General features: G+C 38.9%; 1 protein-coding gene across 1 annotated transcript in view; it reads right to left on the bottom strand.

Moving 5' to 3' along the window:
- The window catches only part of slit3 (slit guidance ligand 3), a 558,157-nt gene that overhangs the window by 520,256 nt on the left and 16,277 nt on the right, over nt 1-21,624 (bottom strand). The window contains exons 2-3 of the mRNA XM_062970473.1: nt 7,766-7,837; nt 5,566-5,637 (exon numbers count right to left, since the gene is read on the bottom strand). Of these exons, the coding sequence (XP_062826543.1) occupies nt 5,566-5,637; nt 7,766-7,837 (144 nt within the window). The remainder of the gene's footprint in view (nt 1-5,565; nt 5,638-7,765; nt 7,838-21,624) is intronic.

The raw sequence follows: 21,624 nt of genomic DNA, 5'->3' as shown, positions 1-21,624 counted from the left end.
AGAGGGTACCAAAGTCTCATTCCCAGACCCTTCCCGGGAAATGTTATGCCTACACAGGAGTCTTTTCATATTTCTTCCTTTAAACAGAGCTTTCCAAAATGTGTGTCATTACACGTTAAGAGTGTCAGCTGCAGTTTGTAGGTGTGAATATAACAAGAAACCTCTAAGTCTATATGAAATAAGCAACAAATTAGAAATATATAAAAATGAAAGGTTTTCATATGTTTTTCCCCATACATTTCATTATTACAATTTACAAATGTGTCTATATCTCTTTAAGGGGTTGGTTTCACCTTCAGTTTGCTAGTCAAACTGAACTACTGTGTCACAAAATAATACATGTCTAAAAGGTATATAACCACCAAAATGAAATATTTGGAAAGCTCTGCTCTAAAACACCTCCAAATGCACTCCCATATAGAGGGTATAGTTCACTGGATATTATCCAGGCAGTTTTAATCCAGTGAAAATACCCTTGGTCAATACTATCCACCAGAAAAACATTAAACCCTTAGAAGAGTGATCATTCTGAAGTACCAACACAAAATGGCTAAGTGGAGATTAATGTGAAGCAGCTGAAAAAACATTTATTTACCACAATTCATCAACTAGTTTTGTTAGTGACTAAGTAGGAAACTATTTTTGAATAATTTCACAGCATTCCTTTTGACAAGGAAAACACACTTTGATGCAACCCAAACTAATCTCCCATCTTTTCTCCCTGTAATACATCTGTAAGATAAATTGTCCATATTGACCACAGTGATTTCACCTTTGGCAACAGCTAGCTATTTTCTCACCGCTAGTAAAAAAAAAAACCCCTAAGCATAGAATCTTCCTCAATCACTAGATCTTCTTCAATCAAAGAACTGGCATGTATTATCATAGAGCATTTGGGTGGCCAAACAGAGAAACTACTTTCCAATTATTAAAAAAAGGATCCTAGGACAATAGTTAAGCCACCTAAATCTATGCATCACAAACTGCATGGAAGCAAATGACACTGCAGAATGCCGCTGCTTACAATATTATTAAAAAATGTACAGCAGATTTGCAGGCTTTTGTAGATTTGGTTATTCATAGATTTGATTAAAAGGTTCTCCAGGAATCTCTAGGCCCTCAACTGCAATTGGTCGGCTTCTAGTGGTATAGTGCTGAAGGACCTGGAAAATCCTAGAGGGGTGTTCTCTCAGATTTTAAAAATAGCAGTTTTTGCATATTTTCACATTCAGATAGGTCCTGTGTCTCTAGCCCTAGTTAATGTGAGTGCTGACTGTAGTTCTTTATACTGCTTGTTGGTGGTCGCAGCAAAAAAAAATAAATAAATTCACATTAACATTAGTGCCACAGATGTAGTTAGTTAAGTCATCTGTTTTTAATATGTTTTAGGTTTTCTAAAAATTGTTGTTTTGATTTTCTGTGAGACTTGGGGTCACTTTTATAAAAGAAAAATTAGAATATATACACATAGGAATATACAAAAAACACACAAAGTACTTTTCTTGTCCCAAACTAGCCTTTCCCACGTCTTTCTGTTTCTCTGTTTCCTTTGTTGAAGTTTGAAATGCTTTCTTTCTTAAATAAGATATAGCATTCTGGGCGGGATTCTGGGAAGGTTCGTGGATGCTAAGGGAAATGTAAAAAAAAATACATGTGTAACTCCTTGTGGCTTCTAAGTTGAGAGCTGTGTTATTGAAGAAGCCCATTCCTTCCTCTGACATGTGCCTAACACTAGAAGACACGAGAGGATGACATGAAAGGAAGCAGCAGAGTCCTGTGTTGCTCTATGAGCAGTACTCTTCTTTAGAAAGATAAAATAGTCCACCTCATACAAATAGCAGTGCCGGCACTCCTCATACCTCACTCCATACTGAGTAATGTGCAAAAATATTTGCATTTCCCCAAAATACAAAGACATGAACACAGCTTTCTCCTGAAGTTAATAGAAATTATAAGTATTCATACTACTATTAATGGGATTATATGCAGTTCACTTGCCTCCACAATAGTGACACCATTCATTTTAGAGCAGCCTGCACCACCATTGGCTGAACAGCAGTTTTCCTATGGCACAATCCTTTCCAAGGCCACATTTTATTTGCACTTAATAACTCAGCTACACAAGGATTTTTCGGTCTATTAACTCAATCACTGCATTATGGTTTGAGAAGGTATGTGCATTCAAATGCTTAATCTAAGTTACAATTTTTAGGAAGCGTAATTCTTCAAAGCAAAGTCACTTGAAAGTTGTCAACAAGTGTGTTTTTGGCCAAAGCACAACCTTAAGGTTTTTTTCATATACTGAAAATTTACATGCAGGAACCATAGCAAGCAATAAATTTCAAAGAAATATGTCCATATTTTAGCTCCACTTTGATGTGTCGGTTAGTAAAATGCCATTAAAACAACATTCATTTGGCATTAAGGTTTCACGCCTTTTGGATAACCACAAATGAAACAAGTATTATTTCCAATGATATTTTATTACAATATTAATGACTATTTGGCCAAAGAAAGTCCGACGGTCATAACAGTTACTTTATTAAAATAGCGTGACAGTATTATTTTTTCATCTAATATAACATATCAAAATACAAGTACAATTAAACATTTTAACAGGATGAAGAAGGAAATTATACAAATAAAACTGAGTTCAAAAGGTATTCTAATGAACTATGCAAGCTGTGATATTTAATGGTATTACTATTCAGCCTATGATGTATTGTGTCACACTTTTCATGACATGGGAATGCTTCCAGTGACTGAGATTTACTTCCTAGCAGTTCATTTATGCAATCATTTGAACCTATGGCTACAGATTTTGTCAACCCACAGAACCAGGGCTAAGCCAACTAGTATTATTCACCATATGTTAGGCTGAGTCTAGACCACATTTTGACATTCATCTGAAATGTTAATTTGAAATCATGGCAAATGAGCACTAAAAGTTAATCAAGACTCAGCTCAGAGAATAACAATAGAAGGGATATGTCTGCCTATATACATATGGATGTATATGGGGGCCGGGCTGTGGCTCAGCTGTTGAGCAGCTGCCTTAAATCACTCTGACCATGAGGTCATGAGTTCGAGGCCAGCCCGTGGCGGGGTGAGCACCCGTCAATTAAAAATTAAAAATAGCCCCTGCTCGTTGCTGACCTAGCAACCCGAAAGATAGTTGCATCTATCAAGTAGGAGATAAGGTACCACTTATAAAGTGGGGAGGCAAGATTAACTAATTTACGACCTGGAATGAGGAAGTGCCGTCAGTGTGGATGATGAAGCAGCTGCTCCCCCCTGTGGCCAGAATCGAACATCCCTCAGAAGAAGGTTAACTTGCCTCTGCGTGTGTCTCTCAGTCTCTGTTTGATGTGTTTATGGGCATTGAATGTTTGCCCTATGTGTGTTATAATGTGATCCGCCCTGAGTCCCCTTCGGGGTGAGAAGGGCGGAATATAAATACTGTAAATAAATAAATTATTGATGGAGAAAAAACAATATTGATGGTTTGATAGCTGTATAAATGTGCTCTAGTGGGCACCTTGGGCTGTTGTAAATATTTCTACAAGATCACAAAGAAGTGTTCTCATGGAGTTACCGGCAGAAAAGGGAAGGCAAACGAAGTCATACATGTATTCTAGACTTTCAGTAAGGTCTTCCATAAAGTCCTCCATAATACTTTGCAAATGAACTAATAAAATGGCCACCAGACAATGCTACTGTTGGATACACTGGTAATGGTTGACCTATCCCAAAGGGTGTGCACCAATGGCTCTTCTTTCTCTTGGAAAGAAAGAATAGGGGTACTACAGGACTCTCCCCTGCACCCAATGTGTTTCAACCTATTTATCAATGACTTTGGAGATGGAATGGAGGGCATGTTTATCAAATTTGTTGATGACACCAAATTAGGAGGGATAATTAATATTCCAGAGGACGGGATCAGAATCCAAAATGGTCAAAAATCTAGAAAACATGTCCTATGTGCTTAGGAAGTTCAATATGTTTAGCCTGAAGAAGGCGAGGTTAACAGGTGACATGAAAGTCAAGTTTAAACAGTTGAAAATATGCTACATTGAATATGGAGCCTGCTTCTTTGTGTTGCTTCAGACACTGGAACACAGAGCAAGTGATTAAAACTGCAGGAAAATAGATCTCACCTAAACATTAGGAAGATCTGCCTGATGCCAAGAGCAGTTGAACAGTGGAATATGCTGCCGTGGAGAATGATGGTGTCTGCTGCTCTGTTGTTGTTTTTTAAAATAATAATAATAAAATTGGATAGCCATCCACCAGGAGTGCTTTGAGTACTCTTGTATGACAGAACTTTGGATTGAATTTCCCTTATGGTGTCTTCCAACACTATGATTCTATGACATCAGCAGACCTAGTTCACGGGTTACTTAACTACACACATTCAGTTATAGTTCAGTTGTATCCTTTTATAAAAAATTGGAAAAATACTGCCTTGAGTCCCCTCTGGGGTTGAGAAAGGCAGGATATAAGTATGGTAAATAAATAAATAATACATTCATTGTCTTCTTGGTAAAAACATTGCATAACTCTTACTTGAACCACTGCTGTATTATCCTGTCTGATATCTCATGCCCACTAAAGATTTGCAGCACCTTCCTGCTAATATAATTCATCTCTATCGAAATCCTAATAATATATCCCCTTCATGTCTGCCTGCTGACTTCCAAATCAACCTTGCCTTCAAAGACCTTTGTGGTCTTTCCACACCCCACTACCATCTCCTTGTTCTTTTAGCTTAATTCATTCCTGCCCATGACCTTTGCTCCTTCAATTTCATCATTCTTCAGTGTTCAAAGGTCTTCATAAGTCACTCCCCACTCGCACTTTCTACCTCATCTGCTTTGAACTGCCTCTCAGGACACCAGCATGATGGCACCTCCTTCCTCACTCAAATCCTTCCTCAAAAGCAACTCTTTTCTTTAAGGGTTTTCACAATCTCCACTTCCATGCTCTGCTATGCCTGAGGATGTGCAACAAAACATTGTGTCCATGTTCAGTCCCACTCTTCTCTTCATCTATTGTTTCGCCTGTGTGAGACTTTTAGACTGTGAGCTTTTTGGAGCAAAAACTGTCCTCTCTGAAAATATCATAAGTATTCACGGTGCTACATAAAGAAACAACAGAAATCTATGCAAGATAACCATGCTTTTGAAGGGGTACAACATAAAAAGGCCCGACTGTTCTACTCATTTTTAGACACCTGAATGTGTATCACTTTTAGTGTAAAAATTGTTCATTTATTTGTTTATTTATGTATTGCATGTGTACCTTGATCTTCAAAAAGCTCAGAGAGCAGCTGACAAACTATCGAGCTGACAGCTCAGGCTTTCAATCTAAACAGACACAGAGAGGAGAAAGTAATCGGGGAGGGGACTAAATCCAGCTAAATTACATTTTGCCAGAGCACCATCAGTGTTTTTGTTGACATAACTGTGACATGTCACTGCAAGCACCACTTTATTCCATAACACATCACATTTAAGACAGTTTTGCCTCTTCTTTACTGAGATTTTGCAAGAAAAAAATACTTACAGTCGTTCAAGTTGCTTCAGATCTTGAAATGCTCCACGTTCTATCACACTTATGAGATTCTCTTCCAAATGCCTATAAAAATATACACTTGTGTTAGAAGAAGAAGAATCAGGTATGCTGTTCACATTGCCTATGTAAAATCCTACCTTCTTCTAAAGTTTATTTTGTTTGCCTCCTTTTTCATCTGACACATTAATGGAGAATTAGAAAATCTCTACCCACCCGCCCCATGCCACCATATTCTTTGCTTCCAGTTCACTTCCGTTTTGACCAGCCAGAACTGTGCTAGGGGACAACAAGAGCAGCAGCTCAAAAACATCTGGGGAGGAAAAGGCTTCTGAGGCCTTCGCTAATATGTGATACAGGATGCTTCCAGATGAAGGCATCCTAGCACTATGAATCACATGGTCCTCTAAAGCTATTCCATCTTTTCTTTCTTAAGAGAAGAAAGAAAGAAAATGGAAGATACAATGGGAAAATGACAGGGTTACAAGTGTCTGGGTTCATAAAATATCATGCTTGAAGCAGTGTGACTGCAACACAAAAGCTGCATCTGGAAGTGCCCATATAACCAACAATGGGCTATTTATACCTCTAATAAAATAAGATAATGGGTTGCACTGGGACTAGAATTAAGTCCTACTGAACACATCTGTTCTGGATTATCATTTATCCTCTGCTAGTGTTGTGAAATACTAGACTACACTGAAGTTTGGAAGTACCTAGTTACAGGTAACATAACAATGAACAGTATAAGAGTGAAGGTAGTGTAATGAATACTAGCTAATTACTCTCAAAAGCTAATTTAATGCAATTTTAGAAGAAATTTGACATGAAGTTTTCAAGTTTTATATCATGCTGTTACTAACCCTAAGTGTTTGCTTCTAGCTGGGGAAAATATCAGAAAAGTAACAGACAATATAACATATGTTATTTTTTCAGCACTGGAACAAATAACAACTGCTTCAGTTTTTAACAACTAACAAAAAGTGTCCATGTTCCAGGCAATATGAAGCTATGTAGAACAAACTGCAAGAAACAATGTAACAGCAAACAAAATAAAATGCTTTTTAAATGTGTTCTAGTTCTAGGCTGGATGGAGCAATGCAGAACATACTGCTAGAAACACCCAATAAATTTAAAAAGGGTGTCAGAGTCTTAGGTAGTTTTTTAAAAAAATGATTATATCTTGGTGAGTTTCACACACATACACACCCAAATTGGCTTTCTTCAAAGATTGAAAAAAAAAGAGGAATAGGGACAATATGTATTTAACAACATTTATAGACAAAGCATAAACTGAACAAATACAAGTGTGAGACAGCTCACAATATTAGTAATTAACAATATTAGTAATTAACAATTCAGGCAAAGATCATTTGGCAATTTACAACTGAAAATATATGCCATCTTGGTTGAAAGACACTATATGTAAGCTGGTATCGGCTCGTTATCTTTTTAAAGCCTTTGTTTTATAATGACTCATTTCTGCGTATATTATTTAGTTTATTTGTTTTATTTATATACCGCTCTTCTCCCCCAAGGGGATATATGTTATTTTCTGACATAATGGTCTTTGAATGATGTACAGATATGGGTGAATTCTGCTAACATTGAAATTCTAACTGTACCAGCCTGAGAATTAGAACCAATAGTGCACCAAGCTTAATGAAACTCATATATGAACGCAGTGTTTTAGATTATTTGTGTGTTTTGGTGCTCAGCATTCATTAGCCTACCTAACATCTAATGTGTAGATACATTTCTCATAGCATCCCATTAATAAGTCAATAAACAAGGTTGTCCTTTCCTAGCTCTTATTGCTCCTTGCCATAATAGGAAATCTCTTTTATATTTCCTTACAAATTCATTAGAGCTGCTTTTTATGTGAAAAGATACAAGTGAGAAAACAACCAATAGTGTATGACTATAATGCATTGATGAAAGGTTTATCTGTAATAAATAGGTGGAAATACAACATGAACAAGATGATCTCCAGATGTTCTGATCTACAGCTCTATATTGTATGGCCAACTGTCAGAAATTGTGAAAGTTGTAGTGAAGAACTTCTGGAATGGTAGTGTTGCAAAATAAAGCAAAAGAATTCCAGTTTCAGATAAAAGGAAGTATATTGGCCACAGTGACTTCTGCATACAAAACCCAAAGATAATACTATAGGTAATAACTTTTTCATACTCACAGAACACGAAGGTTCTTCAGCCCAATGAAGTCCGTTTTTGTAATCCTCGTGATGTTATTTCTATCTAAGTCTCTGTAAAAGAAAAAAGCAAATTTGTATTTAATACACAAACCTGTCAGGCATTTCAATTATTTAAGCAACAACTTAAGAACAACTATCTGAAATAGCACATCTGTACTGAATTTACAGAATATTCTAGATCAAAATAAATATATTCATGCCATCTGACATTTAGTTAGTTGATTAAAATTGGTATGCCAAACAAGACAATTGGTTTTTGAATAATATCACCAGATTATGGCCCACAATACCACTACTAGAGCTATCAGACGAAATCCAATAGTTAGTTCCAAATAGAGTTCAACCACTAAATCGATTAGAACTATGCCACCCACTCATTTTTCATGGCTGGACCTACCATACATGAATATTAAGCATTAAATGTGCACATTCTTCACCTGCCTTCCAATGGTGATCCCATGAACTTCAGGGTTTCCCTAGGTAAGAAATACAGGCAGTCCCCGAGTTACAAACATCTGACTTACAAATTACTCTTAGTTAAGAACAGAGGTGAAACACCAGTGATAGAAATCTAGCCTTCAAAGGGGAAATTCACTCCTGAAAGCGTTATCATGGTGAAACTTTGGCACTAATTCTTGTACCCATAACAAGCCATTTTTTCAAAATCCACTGATCACAGGGACAGAAAGTGAGGTAAAATCCTCTGAATAGGGGCACAGACAGCAAAACAAACACCACAAGGGTGTGAACCCTTCCCTATTCTATTTAAAGCTTGTTTGTATATGTGTATGTATGTGTATACACATGCACACACACACACAGCTGGCTAGAGTTACATTTAAAAATGTACCTGTTCTGGCTTACATACAAATTCAGCTTAAGAACAAACCTACAAAACCTATCTTGTTCATAACTTGGGGACTTTCTGTACTCAGAAATGATTTTGCCAGTTCCTTCCTCTGAAATATAGTATTTTGCTGACAGGGTCCTAGCAAAATACTATACAAATGCTGATTCTTCTTAGCTTTCCAGATCAGACAGGATCTGATGTTTTCATGTTATCAAGCATTCTATATCTTTGATATGCTTAGCAGATGAAAAATAGACTCTGGCCCATTTAATGCAGTTCAAAGCTACCTTCAAACAGTGGTGACCAGACAACAAACTCCCACAAAAGGCCATGAAAGTATGTCCTTAAAGTGCATCAGTACTCTACAGTTTGTGTAATCATCATCCGGTTCCAGGATTTCTGATGAAATCATTTGCACAGTGAAACCACCTTCTTCAATACCAGTTTGAAACTGCATTAAGTAGTTAGTGTAGATGGGGCTTATGTGAAAACCAGAATATAGGGGAGAAAATCTATTTAGATTACAGTTATTTTTAAAGAACGGAGTCAAAGCAGAACTGTAGCCCATTCTGCAAAAGAAGAACCTTCAGTTGCTAGAATGGAGCAAAGTGATAATGAAGGCTCCCTGTAATGTGCAGAAGTTTAGTGGGAGGGGGGTCTAAATATGTATGTGGGGAGATTTTTGAAATCTAAAAAGAAACCACAATATTATTTGAGGTCTACTTTGAAACATAGTACCTGAAAAAGTTACAAGATTCAAAATTGTCAACATATATTTCAAATGTATTCTGTTTTCCACATTGCAAACTGATTTCAACAACCCTAAATTTGAGCTGCTTTGGAAAAGCCTTCTCAATGGCCACTGCTAGGCTCCTGGGGGAGTCTCGTTTTGCCCCTTCTCTGTAGTTTTTTTTAGTGGTAAGCAAAAATGTTCTTGTTTAATCAGGCCTTCATCCTTGACTGCCCAGGGTGGAGTGATTTGTAAATGATTGTGCTATTTTAATATTGTTTTGTACCTTCAAGTTGTTTCCAATAGGGTTTCCTGAAGCTAAGAGTGTGTGACTTGCCCAGGGTCAGTCCATGACCATTATAGCTGAACAGAAATCCAAACCGTGGTCTCCAGAGTCCAATGCTCAAACCACTATACTGTGCTGACTCCATAGTGTTAATGTGCATTTTTGATATGAACTACATATTTTAAGTATTCTCATTGTTTAAAATGTTAATGTTACTAAAATAGTATTTTAATTGAATTTACTGTTCGGTGTAAGTGAAACACATGCTTACACAAAGGAAAGTCTCACTGTATTTACCATTTGCACCTAAGTGACCAAACAATACCAGTCCTATCAGGAAGCTTATATCAAATTTCCAGCTCAACTGAACGACACATTACATTTCATTAGGGTCACATAGAACTGTATTTGATTAAAATTAACCAATGCATTACAGGTCTGGTAGTCTAGGCTCTACAGCATAATGTTCTTATCAGGACCTCCAGGGAAAGGCTGCAAATCCCAGGATAAACAACCAGAGACAAGGAATAAGGCCTCCCCTTTTTCTCCGTGTAATTTTTCCCAGTCAAGAGCATTTCCAGATGGAGAGCTCCTCACACCAGCAGTTAGAAATCACTGTGCGCCTGTTCCATCTTTTTCTCCTTAACACATTTTGAGGGTAAGGAAAAAGATGGAAGAACTTGGAGTGGGAGACACAGCAATCTTTGAAGTCTCTGTAAAATTCAGTGAATAAAGCAGGAGACTTAAAACCTAGTTTCAGATGCTTCTATCTTTTGGGGATATTTACAAGCTACTGACAAATGAGCCTGTGGATGCAGATTCCATGGATATGGAGGGCTGACTGTATTCCTTTCCCATGAACTCCAACCCCTCTCTGGTCTTTTCCCCCACTCCATTCAACTCTACTGCTTGTATCATTTATCCACTCCCATACAAGAACATCTCACTCATAGATCCTCACAATGAGCCAACTGCCTTCTTCTGCAGAGGTCATCATTTTGCTCCACTCTCTAGCTTCTGAAGTTATGTTACAGAAAATAATGTTCCAGCATTTTCTAGTATCACATATAGGTATCCCTGACAATATATCCTAAGAGGTCTCACCAGGGCACTAGCCCAACACTGCAGGCTATATATGGAAGAATTCCAGGAGCTTTGGGAAAACACCCAGAAAGTCACTAACAAATAATGCAGTCACCCACTTTCCCTCCAACACTTGAAAAATATGTCCTTGGATGAGAGAACTTCCAGTATCTTTCACATGAGTGAATAGACTGAGCATCTTTGTTGTCTTTGAAGGCCAGATATCTCTACTTGGTTCAACCCCAACATAGCTTTTCCTTTAAATATTTGCTCATTTTTCTAGATCCAACATCCCTATTTTTCAATGTTATTTATCATTTGCACTTGGAGTTTGTGGTTCCAACACAGGAAGAAGACCCTTTGAGAGATTGAGATAAATAAACCCACAGTAGGGATACGCTTGCTTTGATTATATAATTATTATTGTTATTTTATACTCCTACACTTTTTGCACCATCAAAGAGCAGACACCAGCTACACATGGCAGGCTTCATGTGGGCTTGATCTGCTAAGCTTCCGCCAAATGTTTGAGGCACATGATTCAATTGAAAAATGACAGTTATGAGCTTTCACCACTAGCTTAACCCTTCCCTTTTAAATCTTATCTTAAAATAAAAAAAATATCTCAAGACTGAAGAATACCATATGCACTCATGTCAACCTCATCTGTAAACTGAGGACAGGTTTGAGGCCAATTATGACTTTTGGTATAGCCCATGAATAAGTCAGGAGTCATTCCATGAAGAGGGGAAAGCACCAATGCCACCTCAGGGGGTGGTCTCCTCTGTTCACCACCATTTCTCTGCCCAGGCATTAAAAAGGCCCAAAAGCGGCATGATGACAGAGAGAAAGGGGATTGGTACTTCTTCTATGATTATTTTGGATTCTTCTGGGATGGACTAAGCCAGTGGTTCTCAACCTGTGGGTCCCTAGATGTATTGGCCCTCAACTCCCAGAAATCCTAACAGCTGGTAAACTGGCTGGGATTTCTGCGAGTTGTAGGCCAAAACACCAGGGGGGGGGGGGCACAGGCTGAGAACCACTGGACTAAGCACTTGCCTTTTGCCATTCTACTCAGAGAAGGGAATAGTTCCTTTTTTTTCACAAAAGTTAATGCCCAGTACTCACACTGACCCATAGATAAGTCGGTCCAGAATTTGGAGGGGGGTGCTGATTTGTCAACTAAAAATTTAGACTTATAAAGTGTTGCATGTCACCTGACAACCACTTACCTGGCTCACCTTAAGGAGTTTTTTTATTCTTTTAAAATCACAACAAGTGGGCTAAGAAGATAATGCCAAACACTGCCCTCTGCTGATTAGTCTTTTTAAGAACAGAGAAGACATTTCCAGTGCCTTAAATATCTGTACCTTTTTACTAAAGTATGTAAGGAGAAACATAAACATAAACTAGCATCTATTTGTGTATGAATGGCCCACCCAATATTACCAACTTCCACATCCAAAATTTCATTGTTAATTAGGTCACCTTTCAGAAGCATATTTGCAGTATTGGAATATTACCAAATGAACATTAACAGTAAAAGAAAGAGACCTTCAGAAACATATTTATTAATATGTATAACAGAACTCTGACAACCTCTGTACTAACATCTACAAAATGTCTAGTAACAAGAGGATTTAAAACAAAATCTGCACCAAATCTGACATTAACACACCTGGGTAATGCTGACAGATTTGTTGGCATTTCTAAGTGGCTACAGGAGCACACAAGCTGAGTGTCTCTGATTTATGAAAAAGTCAGTAGGGCTTATGAAAAACTACTAATGATGCATCTCCTACTGATATTTCCCTTTCAGTGTTACATTTGTGTGGAAAGAGATATCTATTAACTAGGGCAAGGGATAAGAGATATCTATTAACAGGGTAGGGGATATGTTAAAATACAATGCAATCATGACTCTAACAGCTGCAAAAACACTGGTAACCGCAAATGCCAAAAATGATACCAAAACAGCAAAATAAATACAAGGTGTTGATTTAATGGAAAGAAAGCTTTAGAAGTATAATATGGGTGACAATTACAGTGAACACAAAAATCCAATTATCACAGGGACAGAAACTGAGGTGATATCTTTTTAACAGGGGCACAGACAGCAACACAAACACCACAAAGGTGTTAACTCTTCCCTATGCTATCCAAAGCTCATATATGAATTTGTATGTAAGTCAGAACAGGTACATTTTAAAATGTAACTCCATACATATACATATATATATAGCTGGAGTTACATTTTAAAATGTACCTGTTCTGACTTACATACACATTCAGCTTAAGATCAAACCTACAGAACTTATCTTGTTTATAACTTGAGGATTGTACTTTGCAAAAAGGATAATGGCTAAAAAAAACTGCATTAAATACAACACATCTTCCAAGGCCAAGTATTATCAGGTACCGATGTCTATATATGAAAGACAAAAGGCAGAGGTCAGTCAGACATGATTCAAACAGCTGGCAAAAACTTGTAAACAAAATAAGCTACAGGTGGTAGTCATTCAACATGTCTGTCTGGCATGCCACCTTTACAAGGGCGTGAAGAAGCATTGTGAAGCAAGGAGAAATGTTTGGTATTTATTGAAGGGTGCTACAGCAGGAGTCATGGTTTCAAGACCAGACTATTTCGATTTACCTGCCACACTATGTTCAATGATAGCTAGGCAAGTTTTCAAGCTTACACTTAAGACATGGTAGCTGCAGTCAGGCTAGCTTAATCTGGTTCTATAGCAATGATGGAAAATATAGTCCATTAGCTACATGTTGCTGTTTGGGCTCCCAACTGTAGTCCTTACAACTTCCTTGAAGATTCCTAACACTAAGTGATATTGGCCCAACCTATACAAAAAAAAACTAATGTGAAAACAGCAGTCTCCCCGATTTCCCCAAAACAAAATAATAATAGTGATGGTGTCAAAAAACAAATGAAAATTAGCCTGGCAACAAAACTAGAAATTATTTAATCTAACTTCCAGTCACACTCGGCATGCCGACTTGGCCCACCAAGGGCGCCTGGAGTCAAAAATTGCCCTTGCCCCTTCCACAATAGCCTACTGCTGCTGTAGACACTTGTTTCAAATGCTTATAGAAGAACATTTCTTAATGACAAAAACGCATGATGCATACACACCGAGAAGCATGAAGACAAGTATTTCCACCTTCAATTATAAGGCATGAGTAACAGAAATTATTTAGGTATTACTTGAAATTATTCAAGAAAAAGTGACTCTTAAATTACAATGTGCTTCAACAGCCTTCTGGAGAAAGCTGCTAATCTCCAGAAAATGTGGGGAAAGATTGCTGCAGACATAATTTGAATTCAGCTGCTAAATGTTACAATTGCTGGCCTAAAGTGGAAGTACTAAATAGGCACAAACAACTCTAGTACTGTTATGCATTTATTCAATTCATGTTGTCCAACTTAGTGCACAGATGGTACACATTCCTGACCACTAGTGTTTATGAACAATCCCACAGCTTTTCGGCATTAATACTAGTTTTCAGCCTGAAAAGTACAAGCAGAAGCAGTGCTGTAAATGTGACTTGTAAAATAAAATAGTCTTAAAATACGTACTTTCAAAGTAAAACCTGACTATCATCAACCAGCTGCTGCCTACCCCTCAAAACAACCTCAGGCCTTAGACCCACCTCTCCCATGTAAATTAGAAAGAAAATACAACCTTTTGAACTTTGGCACCACTACTGTTATGGCCTGTTAAAGCTTCCTTTTCATAACCGGTTTACTTTCCAATACTTGGTTTGATTCAGCCCACTCCCAAACAACACTACTGTGGCACTTCAGTCCTGCCCATGTCAGGATAGAAAGTGGAGTAACAAGCATTTTGTGGTTCCCTAGTAATCATAGGGCACATTTGTCAACTATATATATTTGCTATGTCATCGGTTCCTTGGCCCCACCACAGACAAGCTTCCCTACTTCTTTTCCCCTGAAGCAACAGAGAGACCATCTGGCACAAGATGATGATCTGCAAATAACCTGTCAACTGGCTGAACAACAGGGAAATGTCCCAGCCACCTGCCACCTGCCACAGACCTGAAATCTCTACCCTAACCCCCCCCCCCAAATTAACTATAAAGATTCAATGAGCATCCATGTTGTTTATTTGTTCAGTCACTCCGACTCTTTGTGACCTCATGGGCCAGCCCATGCCAGAGCTTTCTGTCCGCCGTTGCCTCCCCCATTTCCTTCAAGATCAAGCCAGTCACTTCAAGGATGCCATCCATCCATCCATCTTGCCCTTGGTTGGCCTCTCTTCCTTTTTTTTTTTCAGTTTTCCCCAGCATCACAATCTTTTCCGAGTTTTCCTGTCTTCTCATTATGTGGCCAAAGTACTTCATTTTTGCCTCTAATATCCTTCCCTCCAGTGAGCAGCTGGGCATTATTTCCTGGAGTATGGACTGGTTGGATCTTCTTGCGATCCATGGCACTCTCAGAATTTTCCTCCAACACCACAATTCAAAAACATCTATCTCCCTTCCCTCAGCCTTCCTTATGGTCCAGCTCTAGCATCCATAGGTTGCTATGGGGAATACCATTGCTTTAACTATGCGGACCTTCGTTGCCAGTGTGATGTCTCTGCTCTTCACTATTTTATCGAGGTTGGCCATTGCTCTTCTCCCAAGAAGTAAACGTCTTCTGACTGCAGTCTGCATCTGCAGTGATCTTTGCGCCTAGAAATATAAAGTCTGTCACTGCCTCCACATTTTCTCCCTCTGTTTGCCAGTTATCAATCAGTCGGGTTGCCATAATCTTGGTTTTCTTGATGTTTAACTGCAACCCAGCTTTTGCACTTTCTTTTTTCACTTGGTGATAAGGGTCCTCAGCTCCTCCTCACTTTCAGCCATCAGAGTGGTATCATCTGCATATCTAAGGCCGTTAATGTTTCTTCCATCAATTTTAACTCCAGCCTTGGATTCATCAAGCCCCGCACATTGTATGATGTGTTCTGCATACAAGTTGAACAGGTAGGGTGAAACTATACAGCCCTGCCGTACTCCTTTCCCAACCTTTAACCAGTCTGTTTTTCTGTGGCATCCATGGCATCCTTGAATTGTCTAATTTTTTTATAATATGTTATTACTTTCAATGTAGAAATGGCAATGTTTTGAGTCTGGATGGGTTGGGTTATTTATCCCGGTCTAGTTTTTACGGATTCGACAACTCAGTGGTTGTCAGGTGGCACAACGGACCTGTGGAGTTTTACTTACATATGCCGGCTTCTTCAAGCTGAGGAAGCATTTTTGTTTTTTGTGTTTTGCAGAGATTATAAATTGTACAATATGTCACTCTTAATTCTACCCCCTTCCTGGGACATCTTCACACAAGGTTTTCTTCTTGAGGCCTGCTTTCTGTTTGCCTGCCCCTGCACTTATGTGATGTCCCTGCATGACTTAATGGTCTGGGTTCAAAGCTCTGCTCAGACACAGAAACCCACTGCATGACCTTATGCATTCTAATTCTCAGCCTCAGATGAAGCCAAACGCCACCTTGCCTCTGAACAAATCTTGACAAGAAAATCCTGCCTTAGGTTTGGCATGGGTCAGAAAGAACTTGAAAACACCCAACAGCACCACTGATGGTTTCTCCAGATCTCATATTTCAAATGGATCACAGAGTAGGCAAACTTGCTGCACATTATTCCAGCGAATTAATACATTAGAATTTATAAGGAGAGGCTCTGCTTTACATGGGAAGTCATGCCTAATTTAAACATCTCAGTAGAAAAGTATACAGTAGTCATAATTGCAAATTTGCAAGGCTGGAACTGTATATAGAATCATAGAGTTGGAAGAGACCTTGTGGGCCATCCAGTCCAACCCCCTGCCAAGAAGCAGGAAAATCATATTCAAAGCACCCCAGACAGATGGCCATCCAGCCTCTGTTGAGTTGGGTTTTTGTTCAATCAGCAGATATTGGTAAACACAGATGAATAGACAGAGACAAATAATGTCTTGAATTTAAGTTATATTGCAAGCAATGTAAGGACACTTTGGACCTCATCAGACAAGGCTTTTTCCCCATTCTAGGATGCAACCAGAATGGAGCCTATCACATAACGCAGGGCTACTTCCAGCGGGGCTGTGTTCCCGCTCCATCCTGGCTATATCTCAGTAGCATGTTGAGAGGCTGCCCTGAGAACATAGGTGACTACCTGTGTTCTCATTAACTAAGCCAAGGACAGCACAGGACAAAGCCAGGGGAAGATGGAAAACACCATGGGATGGTAAAGGGGTGATGTGGGGGGCTGCCCAATTGTTTCCCCCACTGTCTCCCGGCTTATGGACCTCTGTCTGATGAGGTCCTTTATTGCTAGTAGAATAACATAGGAGAAAGGAAGATAATTTGTACTTACTTCTCACAAAAGGTGAGGAGCCTGTGACTCTCCAGATACCTTTGTGCCTTAGTCACCATTGTTCCTGACTACAGACATGGAGTGCTATTGTACAGATTTGGTTTATATACAACACATGTAGCCAGCCAAAGGTAAGTACTTGGCAACAGATATACCCGGATGTGCTTTTATTTTATTTTATTTTATTTTGGCCTACAACTCCCAAAAATTCCAGCCAGTTTACCAGCTGTTACGACTGTGGTTCTCAATCTGGGATCCCCAGATGTTTTTGGCCTACAACTCCCAGAAATCCCAGTCAGTTTACCAGCTGTTAGGATTTCTAGGAGTTAAAGGCCAAAAATATCTGAGGACCCCAGGCTGAGAACCATTGTGTTAAGATTTCTGGGAGTTGAAGGCCAAAACATCTAGGGACCCACCGGTTGAGAGCCACTGCACTACAGTATACTGGCTCTTACTATGTTCCATATTGTGATTCAAAATGTTGTTTGGACAAGTGCAAAATAAAACTATGAGTACACCAGAATAATAAACTGTGCTTTTAATCCTTGGCACATTCGATGACTTGCTCTCTACTGGATCTGACTATGATTTTGACTGTCTTTTGGCCTGAACATATATTTATTTGTTTGTTTGTTTATTTCAGTATTTGTATCCCACCCTTCTCACCCAATAGGGAACTCAGGGCGGCTTACAATAAAAACACATATATAAAAATAATACAGTACATTTCAATCAATTAAAATTAAATACATTAGACATTCATAAAAATACACATATAAATCTACAATAGGCGCGTTTCAAGTCTAAAAAACTGGGTCTGTCATTGAGTTCTAAAGCACATAGTAGTAGTAATTGATGCTGCTGTTATTGTCTTAACTTTTCTGCGGAAAGATAGGACAGAGGGAGCCTGCCTGGCTTTACTTGGGAGGGCGTTCCATAAGTGGGGAGCCACTACTGGAAAAAGCCCTGTCTCTCGTTTCCGCCAGCCGCACCTGTGAGGCTGGCAGGATCGCCAGCAGGGCTCACCTGAGGATCTTAAATTTCAATGTGGGTCATAGCGGGAGACACATTCGGACAGGTAAGCTGGGCTGGAACCGTTTAGAGCTTTATAGGCTAAAGCCAGCACTTTGAATTGTGCTCTGTAGCTAATCGGCAGCCAGTGGAGCTGGAGTAGCAGAAGAGTAGTACGCTCCCTGTATGTAACTTTTCCATTACATCTGTCCCTGGCTAGATTTCCTCATCCCTCTTAAAGAAGGCCTCCACATACAAAACTCCTTATAAGCACAGCTTCAAGATTTCTTCTGCCTGCTGAAAAGCAGATCCCATCATTTTAAAGCGATGTCACAGATAGTTATTAAAAAGATGAATCTCATGCATCCATTTTAAAACATTTTGTGTGTACTTGTAGCACAGAACTTTCAGGGTACTTCTTACTGACCATCATAGGATAAAAGCGGATGGAAACACACCATTTAGCTCCAGACATACTGAGCATTTTGAGACACAGATTTTTCCATTCAAATTCAAAACAAGATCTTCAGATTATTTAGCAAAGAACGCCTATAGGAATTGGATGAGAGTTTATGAAAAGCTTCTTAATTAAGGTCAGCAGTTTGTTGACTTTCAAATTGTCCTAATAAGAACCAGAATCACAGCTGCGTTTGCCAGGAGAACATGAGGACACTTTTAAACTCCCACCCATCCATCCAGATGCATTCTCATGTTAACATTTTCCCATTTGCTTTTCAAATCCCACTTGCACTGTTTTTATTATGCTGGTGTTTCAACATATTTGTGCTATTAAGCCATATTAAGAGTTCTGCTTTCAACCATTATTCTTAAGGGCTTGGCATCGGACAACAGTGTATCTTTTGTTCCAAGCTTCCCAATCATATAACAGCTATTTCCTGAAACTTGCATGGTGGGCCTATCTTCTGTCAGTCAACAATGAAAAACATTTCAAAGCAATTCTTTTGGTAAAAAATGAGTCAAATGTTTAGGAAGGGTATTTCATACTATTTTCTTCTCATATCCAACTAAAGAATAAAGTTTTGTGTCTTGCCACTGGGCACACCAAACAGAAAAACCAGATCCAATTCTCTCTCTCTTTTAAAAAAAACCATGTATGTTTCTGGTGCTTTGGGCAGTAACAACACAAGAACATATTCCAGAGACATCCAGAAGTATGTTAAGTGTTTACAGTGAGCCTGGTGACACCAACATTATCTTAAAATCTAAGAAACCAACATTACTGTTCTTCTGTAGCTGTCCAGCATTGTTTTTCCCTTTTTCCCCTTCCTCTGCCTGCTGCAGTATGCAAGACTATGGCTGCATCACTCACCGCATAGGAAAGGGAATGGTGAGTGAAATAATGGGTGGAATAGTAAAATAGTAAAATTTGTTCTATGTATCTTGTTCTATGATTCTGTTAAGGTGATAAAGAGGAACTGTGTTGCAATACACAATTCTGCACTCAACATGCTAGTCCAGATTGTTTTATTTATCAATAAAATGTTAATATTGTGCATTCATTTTGAGTATCTCAAAGCAGTGTACAGTATGATTCCCATATCTCCAGGGTTACATTTCAAGCCTCACTTTTTTCAGGCTGGCATTCAAAGGCATAGACCCTCTCTGAGGTACTGAGCTATTGAGAGCTTATTTAAAGATTATCTTTGCATTCAGACTGAAAAGCATATTGGGAGCTGCCACAATTTAAAACAATTTGTATATAGATTATGTATAATGTTTGAACAAGAGCCAGCATGGTGTATTATTTTTTGCCTGGACTATGACTCTAAGGACTAGGGTCTGAATCCCTATTCGGTCATGGAAACCAACTGGGTGGCCATGGGAAAGTTACATTCTCTTAGTTGCAAGCACAGACAAGCCCACTCTGAATAAATCTTATAAAGAAAACCCTATGATAAGTCTACCTTAAGTTGCTGTAAGTGAAAACATGACTTGAAAGCAAACAACAACAATGACAACAACGTTCCAGTTAGCAACGATATTTTACATTATTCCCCAATTGTCTTCAAGGGCAGCCCCACATAAGTGTGCATTTTAATACCCTAATCAGAAAGTTGTCAGTGCATAGACTCCTGTGACTAAGTTTTTCCTGTCCAGGAAATGCCATAACTGGTAGACCAGTCAAGACTCCAAGTCTTGGAAGTCCAGCTGCACCTCCAATGAAAAAGTTGGATCCAAGAGTACTCACACATCCCCATCCATGGCAGGCAACTTACCCAATTCCTAGACCCAAGAATCACCAATCCACAGTCTCTCCAACTTTAGTCCTTCAGCTTCAGCTTATTGGTCCTCATGTAGCCTGAGCCAAATTCAACAGCAAGGGAAACTAGTACTGATTGTCATCAGCATACCCAATTGCATCTCGCCCGAAAAATCCAAATAACCCCTCTCAGAGGTTTCATATAGATGTTGAATAATGTGACAAACAAGATGGGCACCTGTAGCACAATGGCTATGTGGCAAAGTAGTTCTTCAATCTACTTCTTAAAAACAGCCTCATAGATAGGTACAGAACCACTGCATCACAGAGCCTCCTATTCCCATTACTCTGATGTGCCATCCCTACATCCACTCAGTCAGGCCATCTCTTCTATATCCTTCCAGTGGAAGAAGGACACTGATCAAGCTTACACGTGGCAAGCTGAACAGATTCAAGTGCACCATCCCCTCTCTTTTTTAACATATTTTTAACATATTAATTGCAGGGGAATACAGACACCTTCTCAATGCTGTACTGATTCTCCTCTTTTGGGCAAAATGGAAGAATATAGTGTTCTTCCCAAGTCTTAAAATGGATCTTTAATGTCAAGCAAAGAGGTTGAGGCATTCCCATGAAATCAAAAGCAGACTGATGACTGGCGTGGTTCTGATAGACATTGCCATAGAAAGGAATTGCACAATATTTTATTTCCTCTAACCAAAGGCCATGGCAAGAAAACAGGATGAATTAAAATATCTTCCTTGGACTGGACTTCCTGTTTGGCTACTCAAACTAGCAAAAGTGGAGACGCTGCAACCACTGTGCTGAAATGGGAGGAAATGGTGGCAGATCATTATGTTCAGAGGAAAAGTTTTAGGGTTTCTTGTTGCTGAAATTTTTTTAAAAACCAACAACCCACAATTATCTGCCCTTTCTCAAACTCTCTTTCCTTTTGGCAGGCCATCCTATGCCCACAGAGGAAGTAACCCTTGGCATCAATTGTGTCAATATTCCCAGCCCTGAGCAGAATTTTCTTTAAACCAACTATTTTTTTTTCTTACTAGATTAAGCAACCAACAGAAAACTGATACCATTCTATGGAAAAACTGCAGGCCTACTTTTTTTTTTGAGATATCAGTTTGGAGCTTCAGTTGCACACTTACAAAAAAAGGTGATATACAGTGAGCTCTTGGTATCTGCTGAGGTTTGGTTCCAGGACCCAATGTGGATAACAAAACCTGTGGATTCTCAAGTGCCATTATAAA

The sequence above is a fragment of the Anolis carolinensis genome, chromosome 2 (assembly GCF_035594765.1).
Source record: "Anolis carolinensis isolate JA03-04 chromosome 2, rAnoCar3.1.pri, whole genome shotgun sequence".
NCBI classification, from domain to species: domain Eukaryota; kingdom Metazoa; phylum Chordata; class Lepidosauria; order Squamata; family Dactyloidae; genus Anolis; species Anolis carolinensis.
Note: the sequence above shows the minus strand (reverse complement) of the source record. Positions and strands in the feature narration are given on the sequence as shown.